Below are 24,714 nucleotides of genomic sequence, written 5' to 3'. Positions count from 1 at the left end.
TAATTAGGAAGGTCAAAAAAGTATCTGAACAACAGCTAGCAAAGACTCAAAAAAGTAGTAGCAAAAAATGTTTTAAGTATATCAGAAGCAGTGGGGCCACTGGATGATCGAGATGCTAAATGAGCACTCCAGGATAATAAGGCCATTGCGGAGAAACTAAATGAATTCTTTGCATAGGTATTCACGGTTGAGGATATGAGGGAGATTCCCAGACCTGAGCCATTCTTTTTAGGTGACAAATCTGAGGAACTGTCCCAGATTGAGGTGTCACTGGAGGATAGCTAATGTGATACCAATTTTTAAAAAGGGCTCCCTGGCAATTACAGGCCGGTAAGCCTGACTTCAGTACTGGGCAAATGGGTTGAAACTACAGTAATGAACAAAACTGTCAGACAAATGGATGAACATAATTTGTTGGGGAAGAGTCAACATGGTTTTTGTAAAGGGAAATCATGCCTCATCGATCTACCAGAATTCTTTGAGGAGGTCAACAAGCATGTGGAGGGATCCAGTGGATATAGTGTATTTAGATTTTCAGAAACCCTTTGACAAGGTCCCTCACCAAAGGCTCTTAAGCAAAGTAAGAAGTCATGGGATGAGAAGGAAGGTTCTCTCATGGATTGGTAACTGGTTAAAAGATAGGAAACAAAGGGTAAGAATAAATGGTCAGTTTTCAGAATGGAGAGAGGTAAATAGTGGTGTCCCCCAGGGGTCTGTACTGGGAGTAGTCCTATTCAACATATTCATAAATGATCTGGAAAAAGGGGTAAACAGTGAGGTGGCAAAATTTGCAGAAGATACAAAACTACTCAAGATAGTTAAGTCCCAGGCAGACTGTGAAGAGCTACAAAAGGATCTCTCAAAACTGGGTGAATGGGCAACAAATTGGCAGATGAAATTCAATGTTGATAAATGCAAAGTAATGCACATTGGAAAATATAATCCCAATTATACATATAAAATGATGCAGTCTAAATTAGCTGTTACCACTCAGGAAAGATCTTGGAGTCATTGTGGATAGTTCTCTGAAAACATCCACTCAATGTGCAGTGGCAGTCAAAAAAGCAAAGAAAATGTTGGGAATCATTAAGAAAGGGATAGATAGTAAGACAGAAAATATCATATTGCCTCTATATAAATCCATGATATACCCACATCTTGAATACTGCAAGCAGCTGTGGTGGCCCATCTCAAAAAAGATATATTGGAATTGAAAAAGGTTCAGAAAAGGGCAACAAAAATGATTAGGGGTATGGAACAGCTGCCATATGCGGAGAGATTAATAAAACAGGGACTTTTCAGCTTGGAAAAGAGATAACTAAGGGGGGAATATGATAGAGGTCTATAAAACCATGACTGTGGAGAAAGTAAATAAGGAAGTGTTGTTTACTCCTTCTCATAACACAAGAACTAGGGGCCACCAAATGAAATTAATAGGCAGCAGGTTTAAAACCAACAAAAGGAAATATTTTTTCCACACAACACACTGTCAACCTGTGGAACTCCTTGCCAGAGGATGTTGTGAAGGCCAAGACTATAACAGTGTTCAAAAAAAGAACTAGATAAATTCATGGAGGATAGATCCATCAATGGCTATTAGCCAGGATGGGCAGGGATGGTATCCCTAGCCTCTGTTTGCAAGAAGCTGGGAATGGGCAACAGTGGGATGGATCACTTGATGATTACCTGTTCTGTTCATTCCCTCTGGGGCACCTGGCATTGGCCACTGTCAGAAGACAGGATACTGGGCTAGATGGACCTTTGGTCTGACCCAGTATAACCATTCTTATGTTCTTATGCTAGCGAAAAATGGCATTAAAAATTGAATTGTATTAAAATTAACCTATAACCTGATTAGGTCTGAAATCTGAGATAATTTAAAACTGGTATAGCACACAGGGAAAATCAGTCTGTGGTTGATTTGATTTAATTATTTAGCTCTCCCATTCCAGCCCTAAAATTCAAAGGGTTAAATTAAAACAATTCTACTGTGTTGTCTCATCACATTCCAAAATACAACGGGGCCAATTAAAGTTATATATTCGCATTTCACTACCTATCTTCTTAAAGCAATTCTTGCAGTTCTGTATGCTTGCTCAGCTGCTGATTTTACAAGTTACATAGATGATAACACACATCTGAGATAAGAAAAGGGCCCAACAGTTCAGGCTTTCCTTAGTGTTCTGTAACATCTGCTACCAAGCAAAGAGGATTATGGACATTAGAAGTATAATAACTGTATTGTTATTGCATGGCATCACTAAAGGGTAGAGAAGTTAAGGTGGTTTGTGTGCTTGAGCTATGTATTTTCATAGTTTAAAATATCTGGATTCCTTTTAAGTGTAACCTTGATGCTGAATTTTGCATTTGTAATGCTTGATTTTGTGATAATTGCAACATCTCTCTAATGTTTTTTACTCTTAAATTACTATATATAATCTCCAACCTTAACTCCATTTTAAACATTTTTTTAAACTGGGAAGAAATGTAAGGCCTGACCCAAAGCCCAATGAAGTAAATGGAAAGATACCAATGGAGCAGCTTCTCTTAAACATGTAATTTACCTACATTTACCTGCAGCCCAGCTCAACACACACAAAATGTTAAGTGTAAGAATTGGGTTTTCAGTAGAAATACCAGACAGGCAGTAAGATGCCTGCACTTTTCTACTAAGTCCTTCAATATTTTGGTACAGCTGAAGTTCTAAATCACATATGATATAACTATATGAAGTTCCATTTCTAGAAGGTTTGGGGTGGAGTGGAATCTCATCTTCAAAGATAAGTAACTGTACTGCTGGAGCATTCTTTAGTCCAGGAAAACTGCTAATTAGACTGTGATTCTAATAAGCTATTGGATAGCAAAGTAGTCAGTACTTACCTAAAAGAATATTAAAAATGAGATCAGTTTATTGTTTTGCTTTTGGAGTAAATTTATCTTTAGTGTCATTCAGCATTAAAAAGTAAGAGAGACAGAAGGAAATACGGCTTTTCCTGCCTCTACACTGGATTTCAGCAGGTAGCTCCTACAAGCTGCAACTAATAGACTTCTCCATCTCCCTCAAAGAAAGATGGGGTAGAGAGAGAAAGCATGTGTACACATTCTTATCTGTTAATCTGTGACAGAAACAAACAGACCAACAGAAAGAGGCTAAAACAACAGTGAAAGAAGAATTGGTACCTAACTTTAGCTACTCCTTTTCTCAGAGTCCCAATTTAAGATTTCAATAGTCTCTCTATTTTAAATCAACCATTTTAATCCTGACTTGGCAAAAATGTAAAGAATTAAATGATGTATGAGATAGAGAAGGCAACAACTTATACCATCTCTACGTATTAGGTTCTGAAAAGAACCAACTAAATTTAATTGTTTTTTTGTTTGTTTCATTTTTGGGGGGAGGGAGGGTGTTTTCTAATTAGCTCTAATATTAGCAAAGTCATCTAGGTTTGTATGCTGGCACACATAATGGAGTATACATGGAGACTCCCTTTCAATAAACTAGCCTGAGTTTTCCCTCCATTAACAACAATCCGACACTGTGAGAGGATGATTTTGGATATCAGAAGACGAACTTCTCTAAAAAAGTGCTATGATCACTGGTTGGTAGTGACAACTAGCCCACAGTATTGTGCATCATTGAGAACATTACCCCTCACAACTGAACAATTTCTCTTGATGAAGTTTGAGCAGACATCAGTCTTCTTGCTGATCCTCTCCTCTGACAGACTGCTGCACTAAGCACAACCCTTTCAAAAAAATCAATTGTCTAGATAAAGCTAGAGCCCTCTTCTCCTGATTATAAACCAAAGACTAGGCAGAAGTAAGCTAATCATCTAGATAAATTTTCAAGTACATTTTCCTCTGTCTTAAGATAACAGAATCCACTATCAAGACCTTTGGAAAAAATTGAGGGGAAGAGAAATGAAAATCTGATGTGGAGAGATGAGAATTAAAAATTGTCTTTGTCAACAGCAAATCTCAGGAATTTCCAGTGGAGATTAGCTATGGGAATATGAAAGACTGAATCTTAAAGGCCTAGGCAGGGACACATGCACCCTGAAGATGAATGAATGGCTGCAAAGATGGTATTGATCAGAGAACGTGGGCTTCCTCAACCATGGGATGCCATTCGGGAGGGAGGACTATTGGTAAGAGATGGAGTTCACCTGACCAAGAAGAGGAGCATCCTTGGACACTGACTAGACAAACTATGAGGAAGGCTTTAAAATAGGTTCAAAGGGAGCAGAAGAAAAATGCCCACAGGTTGGTATATAAAAAAAGTGACCTTCACAGAGGGCGAGATGCTAGGGGGATAGGGGAGGGAAAATGGACAATTACAATAGTTTCAAAGAAGCAATAAGAGGGAAAAACTGTGGATGTCTATACACAAATGTAGGGAATATGGGGAATAAACAAGAAGAACTGGAAGAATTAGTACACAACAGTTAAGTCTTAATTTAGGTTATCACTGAAACTTGGTGGGATAAATCTCATGATGGGAGTACAGGTATGGAGGGCTATATCTTATTCAGGAAGGAGAGACAGGGGAAAAAGGGAGGAGGTGTTGCTGTATACATCAAGAATGTATACACTTGTTCCGGACTTGTTTATAGACCTAATGGGGGTCAAAGTGGACTTTCTGTGGTTGACAAATTACCTGAGAAGATAGCAGATGGTAGAGAAATTGGGTTGCTAACTGGACTTCCTTGTAGTATCTGCCTGTAAGAAGCCAGTCATCAAGCTATGGGAAGACAGTAAACCCATTTCTTCTCATCCAAGCTGCCACCACTGAAAAGACCTTTGTAAAGATCCTGGGTGCCATAGCTAGTCTCAGTGGAAGGATTCTGAATAGTTAATGGTCATGACCAAGGAGGAGCTGGGTGAATGTCTATATGAAAGTATATGTCTTTCAAGTCTAGAGCCACGAACCACATGGCTTCGTCCAGAGAGGGAATTACTGATACCAATATAAAGAAAAGGAGTACTTATGGCACCTTAGAGACTAACAAATTTATCTGAGCATAAGCTTTTGTGAGCTACAGCTCACTTCATCAGATGAATGAATAAATGTGTTCGTCTCTAAGGTGCCACAAGTACTCCTTTTCTTTTGGCGGATACAGACTAACACAGCTGCTACTCTGAAACCTGATATCAATATGACCATGCAGAATTTTATTTTTTGTATAAATACATTTAGTCAGTGTAAGCTAAGAATCAATCTCCATTCCCCATTCTTTTTGGGGACTAAGCAGTAAGGGGAATAGAATGCTTTCCCTTGATGTTGAGGTGGAACTCTTTCTATGGCTCTCCAGTGGAGAAATGAGTCCACTTCTTGACACAGAATTTGGTCATGAGATTTGTCCCAGAAAAGGAACCATAAAGAGGTTTTATGGGCTGGGGTTGACAGAAGCTCGATCAAATAGCCATAGTGAATAATTTCCAGCACTCGTTTGTCTGTTGTTAAAGCTCTCCAGTTGTGGGTCTCCAAAAATACTGAGGGGCAATGGGTCTTGACAGTCCCATCAAAAGAAATTTGTCGTCTGTGGGTTAGCGTGAAGTGTGGCAATGGATGTTGCAGGAGCTGTGTACTTAGGCCTTTGTACCTTTTGTTGTTTGAGTGGTGGTTCCTGGAAGCACTGGTGGTAAAATGGTTAAAGAGGTAGTCTTGCTCTGTACTCCTACTTATGATGCTTTCTCTTAGGGGCAGGAGTATAGATACTCAGAAAACAAAGCATGGTCTTTGAATCCTTGAAAGAGTGAAGAGAAGCATCCTCTTTTCACAGAGTAATTTAACTGAATCAAAGGGCAGATCTTGAATTGTATTCTGCACCTCTCCAGGAATACCTGGGGATTGTAACCCAGAATCCCCCCTCATGGGAATGGCCATAGCGTGCACAGGATCTACTGCAGTCTGGAGATAGGTTTTGGCCACTAGTTTGCCTTCATAAATTATGGACTGCAACTGAGGTCTATCTTCCTGAGAGAGCTTGTCCTTAAAATCCAACAACAAGCATGATTAATGAAGTTGTATTTAGTTAGAAGGGCGGGATAATTTGACATTCCAAATTGGAGAGAGGGGGAAGAGAAGATTTTTCTCCTTAGGAAGCTGAGCTGTTTAACACCCTTGTCCAAGGATATAGTTTTGGGATGTTGCAGTCTGGATCAGTCTGGATCTGGTGGCTGCTTGTACCACCAGAGTTGGGCTGGGTGCAAGAGAATAGAAACTCTGTCCCCTTACATGGAATGAAGTAGCATATCTCAGCTCTCTTTGCACTGGAAATGCGAGAAGAGGGAGTGTGCCACACTGTTCTAGCTGTATTCATGATGGCCCCATTTATCGTGAAGGCCTCTCAGCAGGGACTTGAGGGTTACAAGATGCCCAGAAATCTATGTTAGGGCTCCTGAATCTCTTCAAGCTGTATCTGGAGCTCAGACACCACCCTTTGTAGGAACTCCTGATATTGCTTGTGGTCATCTGGCAGAGATGGTAAAGATGGGGCTAACTGCCTCATTTGGGGAAGATCATGAAATTGCTCCCGAATCATCAGAAATGTCAGATCCAGTTCAACTTCATCTTCCTCATACACTGATGGGGCCAGTTCTTGTTGGCCAGGAGATGGTAAGTAAGGCTCACATACTGCTCCCAGGAGCATAAAGTAGGCATCCCAGGGGCCCCAAGGACCCCAGTATGAGGAATCAAGTGGCTGAGGAGGACCCCATGGCACAAGGTGGCACCTGTGTCTTGGAAAGTCTTATCTGGTTGGAGAATGGAACCCAATCTCTGAGGACCAGTTTCTAAATAGTAAGATTAGGGCCCTTCTGGAACTTCCGACTCAACGAATGAAAAAGCCGGATCCTGAACTACCAGTGTAACCAACAGTACTGGTGATTGGGTATTCAGGCTTGTGGGTGGCAGAGGAGAGCAGATCTGTATCCTTGGAATAACTTCCTTCTCTGGAGTAACTATGTCTCTGAATAAAGAGGGACACAAGGGGGGAGGTGATGATAGGGCAGAGCAAAAATATCCTTTGAAAAGACATAGGTCTCGAACCACCCTAGGGTTTGGCGGGAGTTGGTGGAACTGTTGGATCTGATGATTCCCTGGTCACAGTGGAAGTTGGATCCCGCCACAGCTGTGACTATATCAGTACAGGGTCTGATCTGGATGTCGAAGGGATGTCTGCCTTTCGGTTTACACATTGGAACCAATATCAGAACTTAAGTATCTGTGCTCCTTTGCACCACTTCCTCCTGCTGAGGTGGTTTACTTGGGTCTAAATCTTCAGGACCCATGCACAAAGACTCTCCCAACTTTGAAGAATGCAGACAGGGAGGGATCTCTTGTTTTTGGGGAAGCTTTGGAAAAAGATTTGTTTCTATGCTTGTGAAAAGCCCCTTGCTCTCACGAGAAGCCTTCTTCTTAGGTTTGGAAATCTTAGCTTTGACTCCTGAGCTTGTGCTCAGAGGAGCACTCCCTGTTGACTGAGGCCAATGTACTGGGGTGGGGCAAAGGGGGAGACATGGTGTGTGTCTCCATGGCCCAGATCTGATTGGGGTCTCATGGTCTTCTCCATCAGATATTTTCTAAACCTTAGCTCTCAACCTTCATGAGTTCTGAGAAGGAAGGAGAGGCCAATACTGTACTCAGATGAGATGTGAATCCCACCTAGGCACTAAAGCCAGCGTTGGTGTTCATCACTCACTGAAAAGGAGTGGCAGCAGAAAACGCAATTCTTGAACCCTGGGACACTGGACATAATCCTAATTTCCCTGGGAGGATTTCCAGGAGGCAGGGAAAAATAACTAACTACACTAGTAGTTAACGCTAAAAGAATAAAATACCAAAACTATTTACAATATGTTTACAGATTGAAGGAGTCAAGGGAAGAAGCTGTGGACACAGAAGGTTCTGCCTTAGGCCATGCAGTGGTAAGAAGGAACTAGAGAGGTGCCAGTCTGCGCTGCCCCTTATGCCCTCTGTTCAGAACATGAAAAGAACTGTGCATGTGCAGACCAATGGACACAGTTTACTAAAAATCTCCAGACTCAGGTGCATGGTGCACATGTGTACCCACATTTGGAATATACATAGGGACCATTCATTTGAAGAAATACTAATGGGTCTCGCAATGTAATTATAAATGGAGAATCATCATCGAGCAGGCGTGTTTCTAGTAGAGTCCCACAAGAATCTCCTTCTTGGCCCTATGCCATTTAACATTTTATCAGTGATCTGGAAAAACAAAATCCTCACTGATGTAGTTTGCAGATAACACAAAAATTGAAGAAGTGGTAAATAATAAAGAGGAGAGATCACTGATACACAGCAATCTGGATCACTTGGTAAACTGGGTACATGCAAACAATATGAGTTTTAATATGCCTAAATATAAATGTATACATCTAGGAACAAAGAACGTAGGCTACACTTACAAGCTAGGGGGACTCTATCCTGGGAAGCAGATTCTGAAAAAGATTTTGGGGTTGAAGATAGTCAGCTGAACATGAGCTCCCAGTACAATACCACAGCCAAAATGGTTTAATGAAATTCTTAGATGCACAAACAGGTGAATCTAGAGTAGGCATAGAGAGGTTATTTTACTTCTGTAATTGGCACTGGTGCAACTGCTGCTGGACCATTTCAGAGTAACAACCATGTTAGTCTGTATTCGCAAAAAGAAAAGGAGTACTTGTGGCACCTTAGAGACTAACCAATTTATTTGAGCATAAGCTTTCGTGAACTACAGCTCACTTCATCGGATGCATACTGTGGAAACTGCAGAAGACATTATATACACAGAGACCATGAAACAATACCTCCTCCTACCCCACTCTCCTGCTGGTAATAGCTTATCTAAAGTGATCACTCTCCTTACAATGTGTATGATAATCAAGTTGGGCCATTTCCAGCACAAATCCAGGTTTTCTCACCCTCCCCCCCCCCCCCGCCCCAAACTCACTCTCCTGCTGGTAATAGCCCATCCAAAGTGACCACTCTCTTTACAATGTGTATGAAAATCAAGGTGGGCCATTTCCAGCACAAATCCAGGTTTTCTCACCCCCCCCCCAACACACATTACCAGCAGGAGAGTGAATTTGTGTGTGTGTGTGGGGGGGGGGGAGTGAGAAAACCTGGATTTGTGCTGGAAATGGCCCACCTTGATTATCATGCACATTGTAGGGAGAGTGGTCACTTTGGATAAGCTATTACCAGCAGGAGAGTGAGTTTGTGTGTGTGTGTTTTGGGGGGGGGGGGTGAGAAAACCTGGATTTGTGCTGGAAATGGCCCACCTTGATTTTCACACATATTGTAAGGAGAGTGGTCACTTTGGATGGGCTATTACCAGCAGGAGAGTGAGTTTGGGGGGGGGGGGGTGGAGGGTGAGAAAACCTGGATTTGTGCTGGAAATGGCCCAACTTGATTATCACACACATTGTAAGGAGAGTGATCACTTTAGATAAGCTATTACCAGCAGGAGAGTGGGGTGGGAGGAGGAGGTATTGTTTCATGGTCTCTGTGTATATAATGTCTTCTGCAGTTTCCACAGTATGCATCAGATGAAGTGAGCTGTAGCTCACGAAAGCTTATGCTCAAATAAATTGGTTAGTCTCTAAGGTGCCACAAGTACTCCTTTTCTTGTTGGACCATTGTGTCCAGTTCTGGTGTCCTCAATTCAGACAGATGTTGATAAACTGAAGATGGTTCAGAGAAGAGTCACGAGAACATGTAAACGATTAGAAAACATATGTTATGGTGACAGACTTAAGGAGTTCAATCTATTTAGCTTAACAAAGAGAAGGTTAAGGGGTGATCTGATTAGTCTATAAGTACCTACATGGGGAACAAATATTTAATAATGGGCTCTTCAATGTAGCAGAGAAAACATGATTCAATGTTTGGAAGTTGAAGCTAGACAAATTCAGATTGGAAATCATGCTCAACTAATTATTTTGGGGAAGTTCTATGGCCCTGTGTTACCCAGGAGGTCAGAGTAGATGATCACAATGGTCCCTTCTGGCCTATAAATCTATGAACAGTCTTCAAATATATTAAGGCTGTTATAAAGAGAATGGTGATCAATTGTTCTCTGTGTCCACTGAATATAGGACAAATAGTAATCAACTTAATCTAAAGCAAGGGAGATTTAGGTTAGATATTAGGAGAAAATTTCTAATTATAAGGATAGTTAAGCACTGGAATATGCTTCTGTGGGAGGTTGTGGAATTTCTGTCATTGGAGGTTTTTAAGAAGAGGTTAGACATACAACTGTCAGGGATGGTCTAGGCATACTTGATTCCTGCCTCAGCACAGAGGGTTGCACTAGATGACCTCTTGAGGTCCATTTCATAGCTCTATGATTCCATAAGCCATTAGTGACTTTCTGGCATCTGTGTTCTACCATCACTATGCTGCTTAGCAGGGTCTTTTATTCTGAAAAGCACATTTGTTGAAAACACCTCTCTGTTACCTATGTTGGCTATCAATTGATGAAAAAAAGGATGGGGAGTCCTGCTGTTTATCAGAAACTTTTCTTTGTTACCACAGAGAACTCAGAGCTTGGCTGAGTTCTGTGCTCTTTCAGTCAGAAGAATCTTTTATATTTACATCAGCCCTTGTGTTCTGGAGAGGGACAATAAAAGAAAGTACAGTCCCTATTGAAGAGTATGTTCTCTTGTTCTCTGGAAGGAACATTTCTGAAGTGTCAAGACTCCAAGTTTTTCAGCAATTAGACGCTAAAGATGAAGAGACCATCCCTTTAAGTGGGACTCCTTTCTCAGGGCACTGAAGATGCAGGAGACTGGCTCTTGCAGTGCTATATCTGGGGGAGAGGGAACTGTGGTGGGAAACAGCTTGACAGCTCCATTTATTCTCCACTAAGAGTGATATAAAGGCTAAGGAATATAGAAATTTGTCCATGCAACTATCCAATGGATTAGCTGACACAGCGGGTGGGAAATGGACCAACTAGCACCTTTGAATCCTAAAGATTCATTGCCCCCAAACTGTGGCAAAACTTTAGGGTGGTTGGGGGCGGGTGGGTAAGTAAACAGTACTCATGCCTGGAAACACAGGCTGAAAAGTAAGCTAAAGAGAAATATCTTCTGTGTCCTGTATGAAGTTAGGTAAGATTGACACAGAGTTCTGAGGACAGGAATAGTCCTGATGTCAATTTTTCCTCACATGTAGATGGACAATAGAGAAGATAGAAGTAGCCTATTTACTTAAACATTGGGTGAGCTTTAACAGGAATACCTGACACTTAGCACTTTACATGTTCAAAGGGCTCTTGTAACAGTATGTACACATTACTTGCAAACACACACACACACACACACACACACACACACACAGAACACATTATTAAGGTTGCAACGTCAAGCACCCAAAAGTTAGGCAATTCCAGAATTAAGGTTGCCTTAATTCAGCCCTCTTGTGAATATGCATTATTATAGGGACTTGAATTACACGAATACATGCTCTTTCTTCCACAGAACTCCTGCCTCATTCAGTGCACAGACAATGAATCAGTGTTGTGTAATGAATAAGGTTGTTGTCTGTCAGACCCTTACTTCATTTTTTGCAGAAATTGGAATGTGTGTGGTGAATGAGGCAGATGACTGCAAGAAGAGAAAGGATGGTTTCATGGTGAAGGCAGCTGAACGCTGCCCTGGGGAAAATGGATTCTATCCTTGCCTCCGCCACAAAGTTCCTACGGGTATATCTATACTACCTGCCGGATTGGCGGGCAGTAATCGATCCAGCGGGGCTCTAGTCTAGATGCGATAAATCGACCCCCGAGCGCTCTCCCATCGAGTCCTGTACTCCACCACCGCGAGAGGCGCAGGCAGTCTCGACGGGGGAGCGGCAGCAGTCGACTCATCGCAGTGAAGACACCACGGTAAGTAGGTCTAAGTATGTCAACTTCAGCTACGTTATTCACCAGTGTAGACAAGGCCTATGTGATGGCGGGCAAGTCACTTATACCAAACTTTTCACAGATGATCATTAATTGTGTGTTCCTCATTTTCTAGCTCCCCAACCTGAAACCTTGAGGTATGGTTTGAAGAAGTGCTGACATTGCAACTTTTAAAGTAAGTGTGTCTGTGTGTGTACTGTCCTAGATTTTTCAAAGAAGCAAACTAAAAAAATAGAAATTCTATCTATCTATCTGGTGGAATCATATTGACACCCACAAGGGTAATTACCAGAGTTGGAACCTTTAGATCCACTGCACAGATCTCTGCCACTTGATCTAACAGAGTAACTGATAAGAGTAGTATGTAGTCATCCTCTAGAACTAGAGTAGAGGGCAGAGAGAGACTTTTGCCAGTAGGTTTTCACAGATATTTGTAGACAGTACAGGGCTAGTGAGATTCTGAAATCTTGGATTCCATTCCAAGCTCTGCAGAGGAGTGGCTCTAGTGGTCACAGACCCTTCTGCCCCAGTTCCTACTAGCCTCTCTTTGCCCCAGTCTCCTCGCCAGTCCCAGTCTCCCCTCCTACTGTGCACTGGCATCCCTGTCCCTACCTCTGTTTCCATCCTGGCTCCCAGTCTCTTTCTCCAGCCAGTCCCAGTCTTCCCCACCAGGCTGCCAGTTCGATTTCAGCCCCAGCTATCCCCCATCCTCTCCTTCCCACATAGCTCCTTGCCCTCAACCTACTCCTTCTACTGCCCCACCTCTCCTCTGAGGTCTGGCTTTTGTCCCCTCTGTATTCAAGTCAGACTGCTCCTCCTCTACGCTGCCTAGTTTCTGGGTGCCTCCACTGAAGCAATGAGAACACAGAAGAACCACAACAGCCTATAGGAGCATCTGCAGGGGAAAAAAATCTTACTTAGCATCTGCAGCCCTGAGATGCAGCATGTTCAGTGCACACAGAATCGTCAGAGAATTTAGGTGCCAACCGTTAACAAGTCTCTACTGAGCATGTGTGAACTAAGAATTTTCAAAGGCTTGTAAATTTGCAAAATTTGGGTTCCCCCCGGACAGTAAAAAGCACATTCCTGATTCAAAGGCAACCAGCATTGACAGATTTAAATTCCCTGCTCCAAAGCATGGAGGCACTATTACTTCTTAATGAAATACCTGTAAGAACTTTTTCAACGTGAGCAAAACAACATATTTTCCCCTAATCTCACGCTCTGAAACAGATGAACTATTTTTGCTGCAATTTCCCAAGACATTTGGCAGAGAAAATTTCAGCCCAAATGGTTAAAGTTTCACAAAAAGTTATAAGCAACTGAAAACAGGATCTTATAATGTGAAGCAAAAAGCACCCTTACACATAGGTGACTGCTACCAGTTCTGCCTATAACACATACAGTAGATTTAATTCAGAGATAGGCTCATTTAAATAAGGAAATGAAACATGCTTCCTCACACAGCTTTCTTAATATTTTGTATACTGAAATTCACAAAAGATGACAGGATGGTCTTGCATTTCATTAGTCACAGTATAAATACAAAAGGAAACAAAACAAAAAAAGATATCTTTGTGAATTGCCCATAACACTTATGTAATGCAATGTATCACAGTGGGAAACTGTTTAAAGTTATTCTTTAATAGCAACTTTTGCATTACCTTGGTTTGTTTGGAGGAAGCTGTCGGCTTGGCCGTCTCATAGACTGATTTGGCTGTACCTTCATGGAAGTTCTAGGAGAAGATCGAGCAAAGGGGTCAGGTGCTGGAGGCTTTTTTGGAATTTTTTTCACCAATCGGCTCACCCATTTCTGTTGTTCCTCTGTAGAATTAGCTAACAATAGTAGATTCTTTGCAGTTGAAATATCATAATATACTGTAAGAAAAATTTTAAAACAAAATCTCATTATTACATTTTTTACATGAGCTCACCTTAAAGACTAATGGCCAGATCCTTGAGTTCTCATAAATTGCACAGAGTGGAAGTCAAGTGGTGCTATACAAACCCAGTATAAAGCTGCCACTTGGGCTGTTATGATCACAAAGCTACTTTGGGTATATAGATTATGCCACTGCACCTTTAACCTTCCCGCCAAAGGAGCCTTTCCAATCTATCCACAGTCTGCACCCTCTTCTGATTTCTTCCATTTGGAGGATAAGGGGATGATTATTCTCCGTGTTACTAAGGAAGCATGTATACAGGGAAACAAACATGTGCTGTTACAGCCATCTCATATGCCCATAAGAGATACTGAGCACAGAGAACTGTGGAACTCAGTCCAGAGGGAGCAACTTTTCTGAGTGTCATAATCCTTATTGCCACATACACCGACATCTCTGTCCTATACCAAAATGCAACACAATCCACTGTGTAAGTAGCCTTTTTGGGTAGCCCTTCCCTTACGATGTTGACAGAACTGAAAGTACGCGGCATACATGCCCCTGTGCTAGCTGAATGTCACTATACTGCAGTGAGCTGATCTTCCCTAACGGAATCCTGATATGCACCCAAGGATCTGTCACTCCAGCAATTACTACCTTGAGCTTATCTGATCCCATCATTATGAGAACCCTGTATCTGAATTATTACCTTTAGTTAATTGGCAACCAGGCATTTATTCAATTATTCACTACTTACCTTTGCAAGGTGCTATAATCTCTTCCTTTTTATCCATGTGATCTTTGTGACATTTGATATGGCAGCGGCGACACTCTAGAGCAGGAGGAGGTTTAAACATGTGCCACAGTGGCTTCATACAAGCCTCACAGTTGGTTGGAAAATGATACAGAGTGGGTATAAACTCATGTCCCTTGTGGCAAATGTAATTTGATTTCTCCCCCATAGGCTCCACAGGAAATTCTGGTTCCTTCTTGCTTTCTCCTTCATTAGCATACAGAATCTAGAGTTAAAGCAAAGTAACCAGAACATTCATACACAATGGGTGTAGGTAAAGGGCAATTATTTAGTTAGCAAAAATTCAGGAATACAAATTAGAGTAGGTTAGGATAGATTTTCTGACAATTTATATGATCTACTTTTCTCACTTGTACTTGTGCCTTCTTTAATAAAAAAATTAAAATATTTTTGAAGCATCTTGTATTTATTTTCATAAGGAATTTTATCAGTTTGTTTTTCTAAAAACACTAATTTATAACTACATACCTGGAATATCCTGGGAATCTCTTTGGAATCTGCTCGGTACACATCGGTCTGTGTGACTGGCCGGACATGGAACAATTTGCTGTAGAAGCAGATTACAAAGAAATAAAATAAAACAAAAAAATACATTTGATATTAGACTGTTATCTAATTATTAAATGCACTGATTTGAAATATACAATTAATTACGGAATTGTACTGTACCTTAGCTAATAAGGTACATCAGTGTGATATAAAGACTGCCAGCAAACAAAATTCTAAATCCACTTTATTCAACTCCTATTCCCAACTCTGCATATCAATCTCTAGCCCTTAAACCACATAGCCACAAGAGCCAAATTAAATCTGAATATCTGCATTCTGCACTTGTTAAGCAGAATGTTAGGAACCATTAAGAAAGGATTAGATAATAAGACTGAAAATGTCATATCGCCTCTGTATAAATCGACGGTACACCCACACCTAGAATATTGCCCAGTTCTGGTCACCTGATCTCAAAAAGGATACATTAGAATGGGAAAAGATACTGAGAAGGGCAACAAAAATGATTAGGGGTATGGAACAGTTTCCATATGAGGAGAGATTAAAAACACTGGGACTTTTCAGCTTGGAAAAGAGGCGATATGATAGAGGTCTAAAAAATCTTGACTGGCATGGAGAAAGAGAATAAGGAAGCGTTATTTACTCCTTCACATTACACAAGAACCAGGGGTCATGCAATGAAACTAATGGGCAGCAGGTTTAAAACAAACAAAAGGAGTATTTCTTCACATAATGGACAGTCAATCTGTGGAACTCGTTGCCAGCGGATGCGGTGAAGGCCAAAACTATAACAGAGTTCAAAAAAGAAATAGGTTCATCAATGGCTATTAGCCAAGATGATCAAGGATGCAACCCTATGCTCGAGTGTTGCTTGCTTCTGTTTGCCAGAAACTGGGAATGGACAACAGGGGATGGATCAATCACTGATTACCTGTTCTATTCATTCCTTATGAAGCATCTGGCGTTGGCCACTGTTGGAAGATAGGATACTGGGCTAGATGGACCATTGGTCTGACCCACTATGGCCATTCTTATGTTTATGTACTGCACTTGTAACCCACAGCCAAGTGTGTGACACAGTTTCCCCACTCTGTGCCAATCTGCAGAGGATCTGAGTTGTTACAGCCCCCAGCTATAAAGTTTTGGCTCTTTAGTTCAAGCTATAGCTCCTCAAGCTCCTAGTTCTGGAGGTCTCTAGATCAGTGCCCAGTGTGTCAGCCAAGAGGGCAGTCAGACACACACTGACTGACCTCAAACTGTAGTTTAAAAAACATATGACAACAGAGTCATTATCAGCTCTCAAAAATATTTTCTAAAGTTGTTTTCTTTTCAAGGTCATCTGCTAATGTTCACCTGAAAGTTAATGAAGTAACGTATACCACAATCTCCTATAATAATACTTACTCAATATCTAACACCATGTAGGGGTTAGAATGTTCTTTATCTTGTTCACTATCATAGAACAGAATCTTCTTACTGCTTACAATTACATACTGTTAAAAAAGATACAAAGGTATTAACATAGTTCTTGAAATACAGGCTTTATCTCAAGTATTTATTTCTGTCAAGTCAAATACTTTCATAACATTCTTTCATAATTTTATTATTAAACAATCAATAATAGCATGGTAGTTTGGGTCCACAATTTGAGCACAAAGTAAGTCATACTTTATATCACAATGACATAAAATTATGATAATTTGGTAACAAACGACCTTTATATTTGTAAACATCTATTTTAAAAAAGATTAAAGAATGGAACCCAATAGAACTGCTAACAGGATACAAACCTTTTGGTTTCTATGTTAGTAGTTTAATTTTGACTCAGATTGGTCCTGTTCACAGTGAACACGCGTCCATCCCCTTCACAAAAATCACCACAGTTAGCACATTTGTTGGTAGTCTCAATAAAGGAGCCAAAGACTGAGTAGATAAGAGAAAACCTCCCACCCTAAAAGCTGTCCAGAATAGGCAGGTTGGTAGAGTAGGGGGAGAGAGCTGACACCACCATCACCTATGTTGTACCTGTTCTGTGTTTAAAAAAAAAGACATCAGGGAAGCTTGAGATACACCACAGGCTGAAACACCACCAGTTCAGGGAAGACATCCAGTTCTTTATCTCCTACCTATCCTAGTGTGTTGTTGGGATCAGCACCTAGATGATGAGCAGTTGACTAAAGCTGAACCAAGGCAAAATTGAGGTGATGCTGGTAGGAAGAAGGAAACACCTCAACTCACCTCTTCCTCCCTTATCAAGGGCATCTGCCCTTGGATTATGTCAGTTCACAGACTTAGGATCCTGTTTGGACTCCTCACTGCTAGATAACCAAACAGTAAGCGGCAGGTGCGTAAAAAATGTCTACTCCCGTCTGTACCCTAACCTAACAGACTCAGACCTGTCAATGGTGATCTGTGCATGTACTATCTTCAAGATTGATTAGAGAACTGAGTACGTAGGAAAGAAGTCACATCTTTAAAAAGCTGCAACTGATACAAAATCTAGCAAATCTGTTAAGTAGAGGTCAATGATTTATATTTCTCACCTTTTTCACCCATCCAAATTTCTTAGTGTTATTTCGGACAGGTAGTGATAGCCAACCCTCTAATCTTGATTCTGCAAATAAATATTAAAGTAAGTATTTTAACAACACACATCCGAGACCACCATACATATGAAATAGCCTTTATTTAGAAAGAATAAGGCAGACATACAAATACCACAATCTGATAAGCAAAATGCCTTGCAACATTTATCACAGCAGATTTTTCAGGGTCAAAAAGCTGTATTGCACAGCCAATACTAGCAAATAATGCCACTCAAAAAATAGTCATTCAGACTAAGAAAAAAGACCCAATGTCTAACTATAAAATTATGCTATCACACATACATTCTCTTTAGTAAAAATAAGACAAAGACATTTATGATTTTAAATGCCTATAATTATTTAACTATCAGCCTCCAGCCACTAAAATTGCTTGTGTGAAGACATTAGTACAGAATACACAACATTCAGTTTTAGGGAAAAAAACACCTTTTAAATATGAATACACATAAGCAAATACATATTTTAAAGCCTGTATATTAAAGTTTGTATTTAATGCATACTACATTTATTTATTTATTATACAAGATCAATACATTTCCTCAAATATTAATTTACTGTGGGAGTTGCGGTGGGTTATAAATAAAATTAACTATTTTCCTGAGTAACAGCAATAGCTAAATCACAAGAGTTTTGTCATTATAATTAGAACTCCTTGCTCTACAACCTTTTCCTCAGAACCTGTGTAAATCACCACAGCTTTCTCACCAGTAACAAGAAGTCACCTTTGGCTAACCCTTTTGCCTTTACTGCAATCAGTAAACACTCACTGAACCACTTAATAAGAAATAGCTTTTGCTGCTAGTTTCACACAATAGGAATATTTTATACCACCTTTTCTCTGAAGATTTCAAAGTGGCTTTACATACATTAAGCCTCAACATCTCAACTGTAATTTAATATTTGTTTTGTGGTAGAAGCCAAAGACCAATCAGGATCATGCTCTCACTGTGCTAGGTACTGTATCTACACACAAGATCTCCATGCTCCTGCTTACAAACTACTTGAAGATAAGAATTTACCTCATTTGTGAGGCAAGTAGTATTAGGCAGAACTGCTTACCCACAATAATTGCTTTTTGATTATCTATATCAGAAGAGATCATCATACTCATAGATCTCTGCCTCTGCACAAAAACTCTACATTCAAAGTTCTAACACATTTGATTTTAACAAGAGCATCTTGTTCCAGCAGCCTGTGCGTGGAATGTAACATCCCCTGGCCCTGTAATCACCAGTTCCTTTTAAGCAGGTAGTGAAATCATTCCTGTGTGTACAAATGGAAATTGAATACAAAGAGATAAACTTTGCAGAACCCTCAACATTGTAGAGAGAAAGGAAGGAGAGAGGTTATCTAGTATGATGTATACACTATCTTCAGAGTATATTTGTTTGTTTGCAGGTTCCCTTAATGAGGATGCACATTTTAATACACACACCAAGTACATGGGCAGCACTGCACATACATTTTGCCCCATTTGTCTGGCTTGTTAGATTGTAATGAAACAATTTAAATCTTCATCACAGCATTACATGTGGCTCTTCAGGGTCCAACATTATGACTTTTAATGGTCTCAGTGGGTTTGCCTGGAGCTACTCTCACTCTGCCTGATATCAGGCAGAGCAAGAAGAATGCTAATCAAAAGAATGCTCCCCAGTGTGAAAAGAATGTATTCACTAAGAAGAAATATTCACATACTACTCTCCAACCTCTAAGAATTCAGCTTGAGGGGGGACAGAAAGTGAATCCTCCCATTTTACCGCTTCCGGGGGCTCTTCTCTACTAAGAGAACAGAAAAAGTGACAGGCAATTGTCCCTTACCTGCTGTCAGTGCAGCTGCATAGTTTAAATACTCTTCATTTGATTTGCTGCTAAAACTGGCTCCACCACAGTAATGATTAAATGCTCTCCCTCCATAACTTTTCCCACATACAGGGATAAGAGAAAAACTGCTGATGAAAAATATTCAGCCACCTCCAGGAAAAGGAATTGGGAGGAGAAGCTGGGTCCCACGAAGAAATGCTCAAGGAGTTTAAAAAATCTCCGTCAGCGGAGCTGCATACGCATTCACCTGCTTCTGTTGTTGTGTATCCCTATAGCATGTTTCCCAGTATCAGAAATATGAGAATCTAGTCTCTCTCCTCTTAAACTGCATCCTTAGTCTGGGAGCAGAGACAAGACAGAAGAGAACATATTTCCTAGGAAATCCACCTCATGGCAGCTTAGATTTGCCTGTATGCTCAATATTGAACCGTGGGTTTTTTTTAATCTCATCAGGGCAATGTCCCAGCCCTGCCTTATTATCGGAAAGGCAACAGATGTGATTTACTGAAGTCAGTATATAATTAAACATTTCTTAAAGACAGCCTAATTTGGCCTGAACTCTGAAAGCCCTACTGATCTAAGAAGGGTCCCAGGATAAAAGTATGGCGGTTATAACAGCAGCTAGAAAGAGAGACCAAAATCTAGTTTGTGTTTCTTTTATAAGGAGCACCAGAACATAAAGAATCTACTTTTTTCCCTACCTCTGTGTGCTGACAATATTCCAAACTTAAATTTATCCTTATGTTGAAAGTTAGTGCATGTTTCAGTTAATCCATAATCAAAGAAATCTTTAGTCAGATATTAGATGTCACTATGGTAAAAAATCCCCTCACTTTAGTACTAGGAGGGTTGATCCATAGAGTATGTGTATATTCACATATAATTAGTTCAAAATACATAATATATGTTTATAAAAAGAGCTATCTTTCACCACAGCCTCAAATAATTATTTTCTTCGTGCTGCTGGAAAAGTAAATTGATAACTTGCTACTGCCTTCTATGCTGACAAGGATCCATAATGAACACACAAATCTTATGTATTAGGGACCAATTTTTCAAAAAACAACCTCCAAGTTTTTGGCATCTTAGTCATGTAACATCCAACTTTACACAAAGAATTTGGGCAAGCCAAAATTGGATTTGCACAGGCAAGTAGTAGCTGTACTCACAAAGTGAACTGCTAGATATTCAACGGGAGTAGTTAACTGCTCAACCGGAACAAATAGGTAACGTTTTGGATACCCAAAAACTTTGAGGTGCATAAAGTTAGGCACAGACACTGGATAAAGACTACTTTGAACATAGGACAATAAAATCACCTTACAAAAGATTTCTACAAAATGATTGTTTTTAAACTATAGGTCTGATCTGGTTGCAAACACTGAATATTTAGAAAAAAAACAGGCCAATTCTTTGTTCATGCAACATTCTCTTTAGTATGTTCTTGATTACAACTCGCACTTCCAGTGCTTTCGAAAATAGCATATTAATGGTGTTAGTTATAAAAAAGGCCCAAAAGAAAAAGTTAGAACAAAACATAAGTGCACCAAATCGCTTCAGGCATGTCACCTGTGCTATCAGATTCTGAAGGGATGTGTACACAAGACAATGGTTCTTCCTCTGAGTCAGAATCAGAGTCGAGAAGCATGTGAGAACTGGAAGGCTTAGTGGCAATACTGACAGAGGTAGAAGAATGCTGGTAGGTAAGAGACATGGACTCCATAGTGTGGGATTGAGTGATATGGACTAAACACCCAGCACAAAGGAGGAAAAAGGACAGAAAAGTTAAAACAGAATCACTGAAAAGAGAATATTAGTTTTTACATTTTATCATTTAATACAGTATTTACAAATGAACATATCAATTAAGAGGAAAAATAATTGTTAGTTCGAATGAGATACCGAATGTAATACTTTAATACTTAAACAATTGAAATGAACTTTTTTAAACAACTTCAGAAGAACGAACTACGTATAGTCAAAATAAAGATTGTTTTCAGTTAGTGCATGGATATTAAGTGCTATCAGATTACTGAAAAGGTACAAGGAAGTACAGAAAAAGCAAGGAAGTCATGGAAGCATAAGAATGTCATTTAATGATTTGATGTCCATGATAAAACACTATGACACTGATAAAGATAGGAACATTAATACAAACATCGTACCAGGGAATCCATCATCTGCCTCAGCATCCCCAGGTCCGCTGCCTATGCTGCTGCAGTCTAGGCCAATATGTATTGACTGGAGCTGTGAGCGAAGCTGTTCAATGTCGCTATCCTTGCTGTCAAGCGTCATCTGCAGTTCGATTCGTATCTGGCTCTCCTCTGCTATTTGCTGTGAAAATGATTTGAAAAGGTTTGCCTTTTAGTATTACTGGTGTACTCTATAATTTCTTATTTTTAGTATTTTCTTGGTGGAATGAGGACTTTATAACCAATCTTGTAATATACAACTATTTAATTTCTTTAGCTGAATCATCCCTAAGATATGGAAAACGTACGTATAATACATATGACATCTTGGAATAATTTTAAAAACTCAGATTCAATTTCTTAAACAAATTTAAGAACATTTTTATTGCTATTTATTGCTGCAAATTCACTTCTTACTGCCTGCATTTCATTGATCTCCTTCTGATATTTAATCATCATCTGGGTCAACTTTTCACGTTCAGATTTCAGTTCCATATGCAGTTTCCTATTCTCCTTTTCTTTCCTCCGCACATCAGTGTCAGCTCCACGTTTGACTGGATCCTTCCGATTCATGATCTCAGCCAACTTGTTTACAGCCTTAAAACAAAAAACAAAACAAAACACAGAACACATAATAAAGCCCCCATAGGTAAACAATAGATACAAATAATGTCATCTCTCCAACCCATGATTAGCCTCTATTAAAATATTTTACCCATGAATTCAAAAATATTTGTGCATTTCCATCTAAATAAAATGCCAATTTAATTCTGTGGATCAATCAAGTATTGTAAAAATGATAATGACATTTCACTCTGGAACAAAGTACTTTTTTCTTTTACATACTTTCTTTAGATAGCCCAGTTAGTTGGAAGCCAAATAAAACTTTGAATTGGAGTGTCTAATATGCCTCTAGGATGCCCAGAGCACAATGCAGGAGCACAAAATCTGACACGAAGTCTAGTATCCAAACTTTGGCAGAGTTTATTACCAGATGCTTCAGGGAAAGATGAAAAACACAGAGGAAGATAATTCAGGGATGCTAACAATATAATTAAATCAAACCACGTCATAAGCAAAATACATGTTAAAACTAGCTTCTCTGAATCAAAATAAAGGATTTATCTGGATTAGGGATTTATACTGGGCTAAATCACACTGGGACAAACTGTTTTAGTCAAGTACCGTGAATCTACATTACAGGTCTGTACCCAAGATGTGCAAGTTTTCCTTATGTAATCTGGTTTAGTAAAAATCTCTGAGGATATAAAAATTGTGTCCAGGCTTCAATGAGTGCATACAGCTGGTTTATAACAGAAAGCAATTGTTATATTTAAAAATTCTATCTGCTGACTGAACAATATATTATTCCAATCATCATGATAATCTGCTCATTCTTTTATACTTACCTGGGTTTTCAGTGTTCTCTCAGACAACAACTGCTTCTCAAACTGAGTTTTAATAATTGTTGTATTTGTTTCTTCCTCTTTTAGCCTTGCAATTTCTGCAACAAGATAATAAGAAATCTGTAATGGCTAATTAGAGCATTAAGTGGTACACTTTTTGAGAACTAAAGCATTTTCAAATCAAATTCAAGTTGTGCAGTGAACACTCACGTTCTTGGACTTCTTTCAGTTTATTATTCAGTTCTTCTTTCTCATTAGCAAGATTAGCCACATCACTAGTTAGTGTCCTATTGGCTTCCTCCAGCTTAAAAAAAAAAAAAAAAAGTATATATTACCACACAACCAAAAGTAATGCAACAGATTTATTTGATTACTTAAAAGAAGGAAAATAAATCAGAATGAGACCAAGGTAAAAGAAAAGAGGATTTGGAGCAGGAAGAGAAATTGGAGGCACAGAGGAGAGAATGACCAAACAAAGATACATGAGGAGCCGGGGGCATGGAGGAGAGAGAGGGAAATGAAAAATGTTGTAAAGATTGAGAGATATGGAAAAAAGGAACAGGAAGAGTCTGCCATCAAAATCAAGACACTAACAAGCTCAGGACTTGGCAGAATTCATGAAAAATTACAGCCATCTGGAGGCGAGAGACTTCAAAACAGAGAATGTGCAGGTTTAAGTGCTGTATGGAGTTGAGAAAGCTTGGAATTGAAGACAGGGAAAGGAGCTCACTGCAGCAAATATTTAGAATGAAAAGGAACTAAAGGAGAGCCTGCTGAAAGAGAGGGCAGGGATATAAACTGAATCAGAGAAGCACAAGCACAGAGCTGAAGATAATCATATACGGAAGTGAATTTCTTGCAGGACAGAGCAGGCATTCCATAGACAATTGAAGGAAAGGGTTAAGTTTAAGACTGGTAGGGACAGAAGAGTATATGGTTATGAATAAATCAGGATTAATTCAGATTTCAGAGATGTGAAGGAGGAGGCAGATTTTAGATAATGATCTGTGAGAGCTGGAGAGAGGTGATAGAACTGAAGTACAGAAGGTTTGTGTAATAAGAAGGGCAGGTGAGGGGAAAAGAGAGACCCACGTGAGGAACACAGTGGAGGTGAAGATCCAGAAGATGTGTGTGGAAGCCAGGGATTGAAAATGAAGAAACATTTCAAGGAAGGAAAAGAGGTAGTGATGCCAGTTAATGATGGAATCAACAGCAGTTGATGGAAAATGCAGACCACATGCCTACTGATTAACAGAGATGAAGTGGGTTATAGCTCCACATTTTGGGATGTGACTAAGAATTAATGAGACACTGCAAGGAAGTCAGTTCTTAATTGAGAGTGCTGGCAACTCCAGCTGCTTCTTGCTTTCTAGAGGACCCGAAGGGCAGAGAGGGTGACCTATACCTATATGTTTAGCACATTAGGATCAGTGGATATAGAATTGGCAGGCCTGGATCTTTTCTCTGGAACTAGCTAACAGATCTGAATCCCTCCCAGGTTGTTTATAGATAAGTTTTAGTCACAGGTATTTTTAGTAAAAGTCATGGACACGTCACAGGCAGTAAA

General features: G+C 39.8%; 1 protein-coding gene across 1 annotated transcript in view; it reads right to left on the bottom strand.

The window, feature by feature from the left end:
- Nucleotides 1-24,714, bottom strand: part of ROCK2 (Rho associated coiled-coil containing protein kinase 2) — a 167,037-nt gene that overhangs the window by 15,246 nt on the left and 127,077 nt on the right. The window contains exons 24-32 of the mRNA XM_074947657.1: nt 23,358-23,451; nt 23,151-23,245; nt 22,159-22,338; nt 21,715-21,883; nt 17,666-17,736; nt 16,527-16,615; nt 15,084-15,162; nt 14,559-14,820; nt 13,583-13,796 (exon numbers count right to left, since the gene is read on the bottom strand). Coding sequence (XP_074803758.1) covers nt 13,583-13,796; nt 14,559-14,820; nt 15,084-15,162; nt 16,527-16,615; nt 17,666-17,736; nt 21,715-21,883; nt 22,159-22,338; nt 23,151-23,245; nt 23,358-23,451 — 1,253 coding nt within the window. The remainder of the gene's footprint in view (nt 1-13,582; nt 13,797-14,558; nt 14,821-15,083; nt 15,163-16,526; nt 16,616-17,665; nt 17,737-21,714; nt 21,884-22,158; nt 22,339-23,150; nt 23,246-23,357; nt 23,452-24,714) is intronic.

The sequence above is a fragment of the Natator depressus genome, chromosome 3 (assembly GCF_965152275.1).
Source record: "Natator depressus isolate rNatDep1 chromosome 3, rNatDep2.hap1, whole genome shotgun sequence".
In the NCBI taxonomy this organism is placed as follows: Eukaryota; Metazoa; Chordata; order Testudines; family Cheloniidae; genus Natator; species Natator depressus.
Note: the sequence above shows the minus strand (reverse complement) of the source record. Positions and strands in the feature narration are given on the sequence as shown.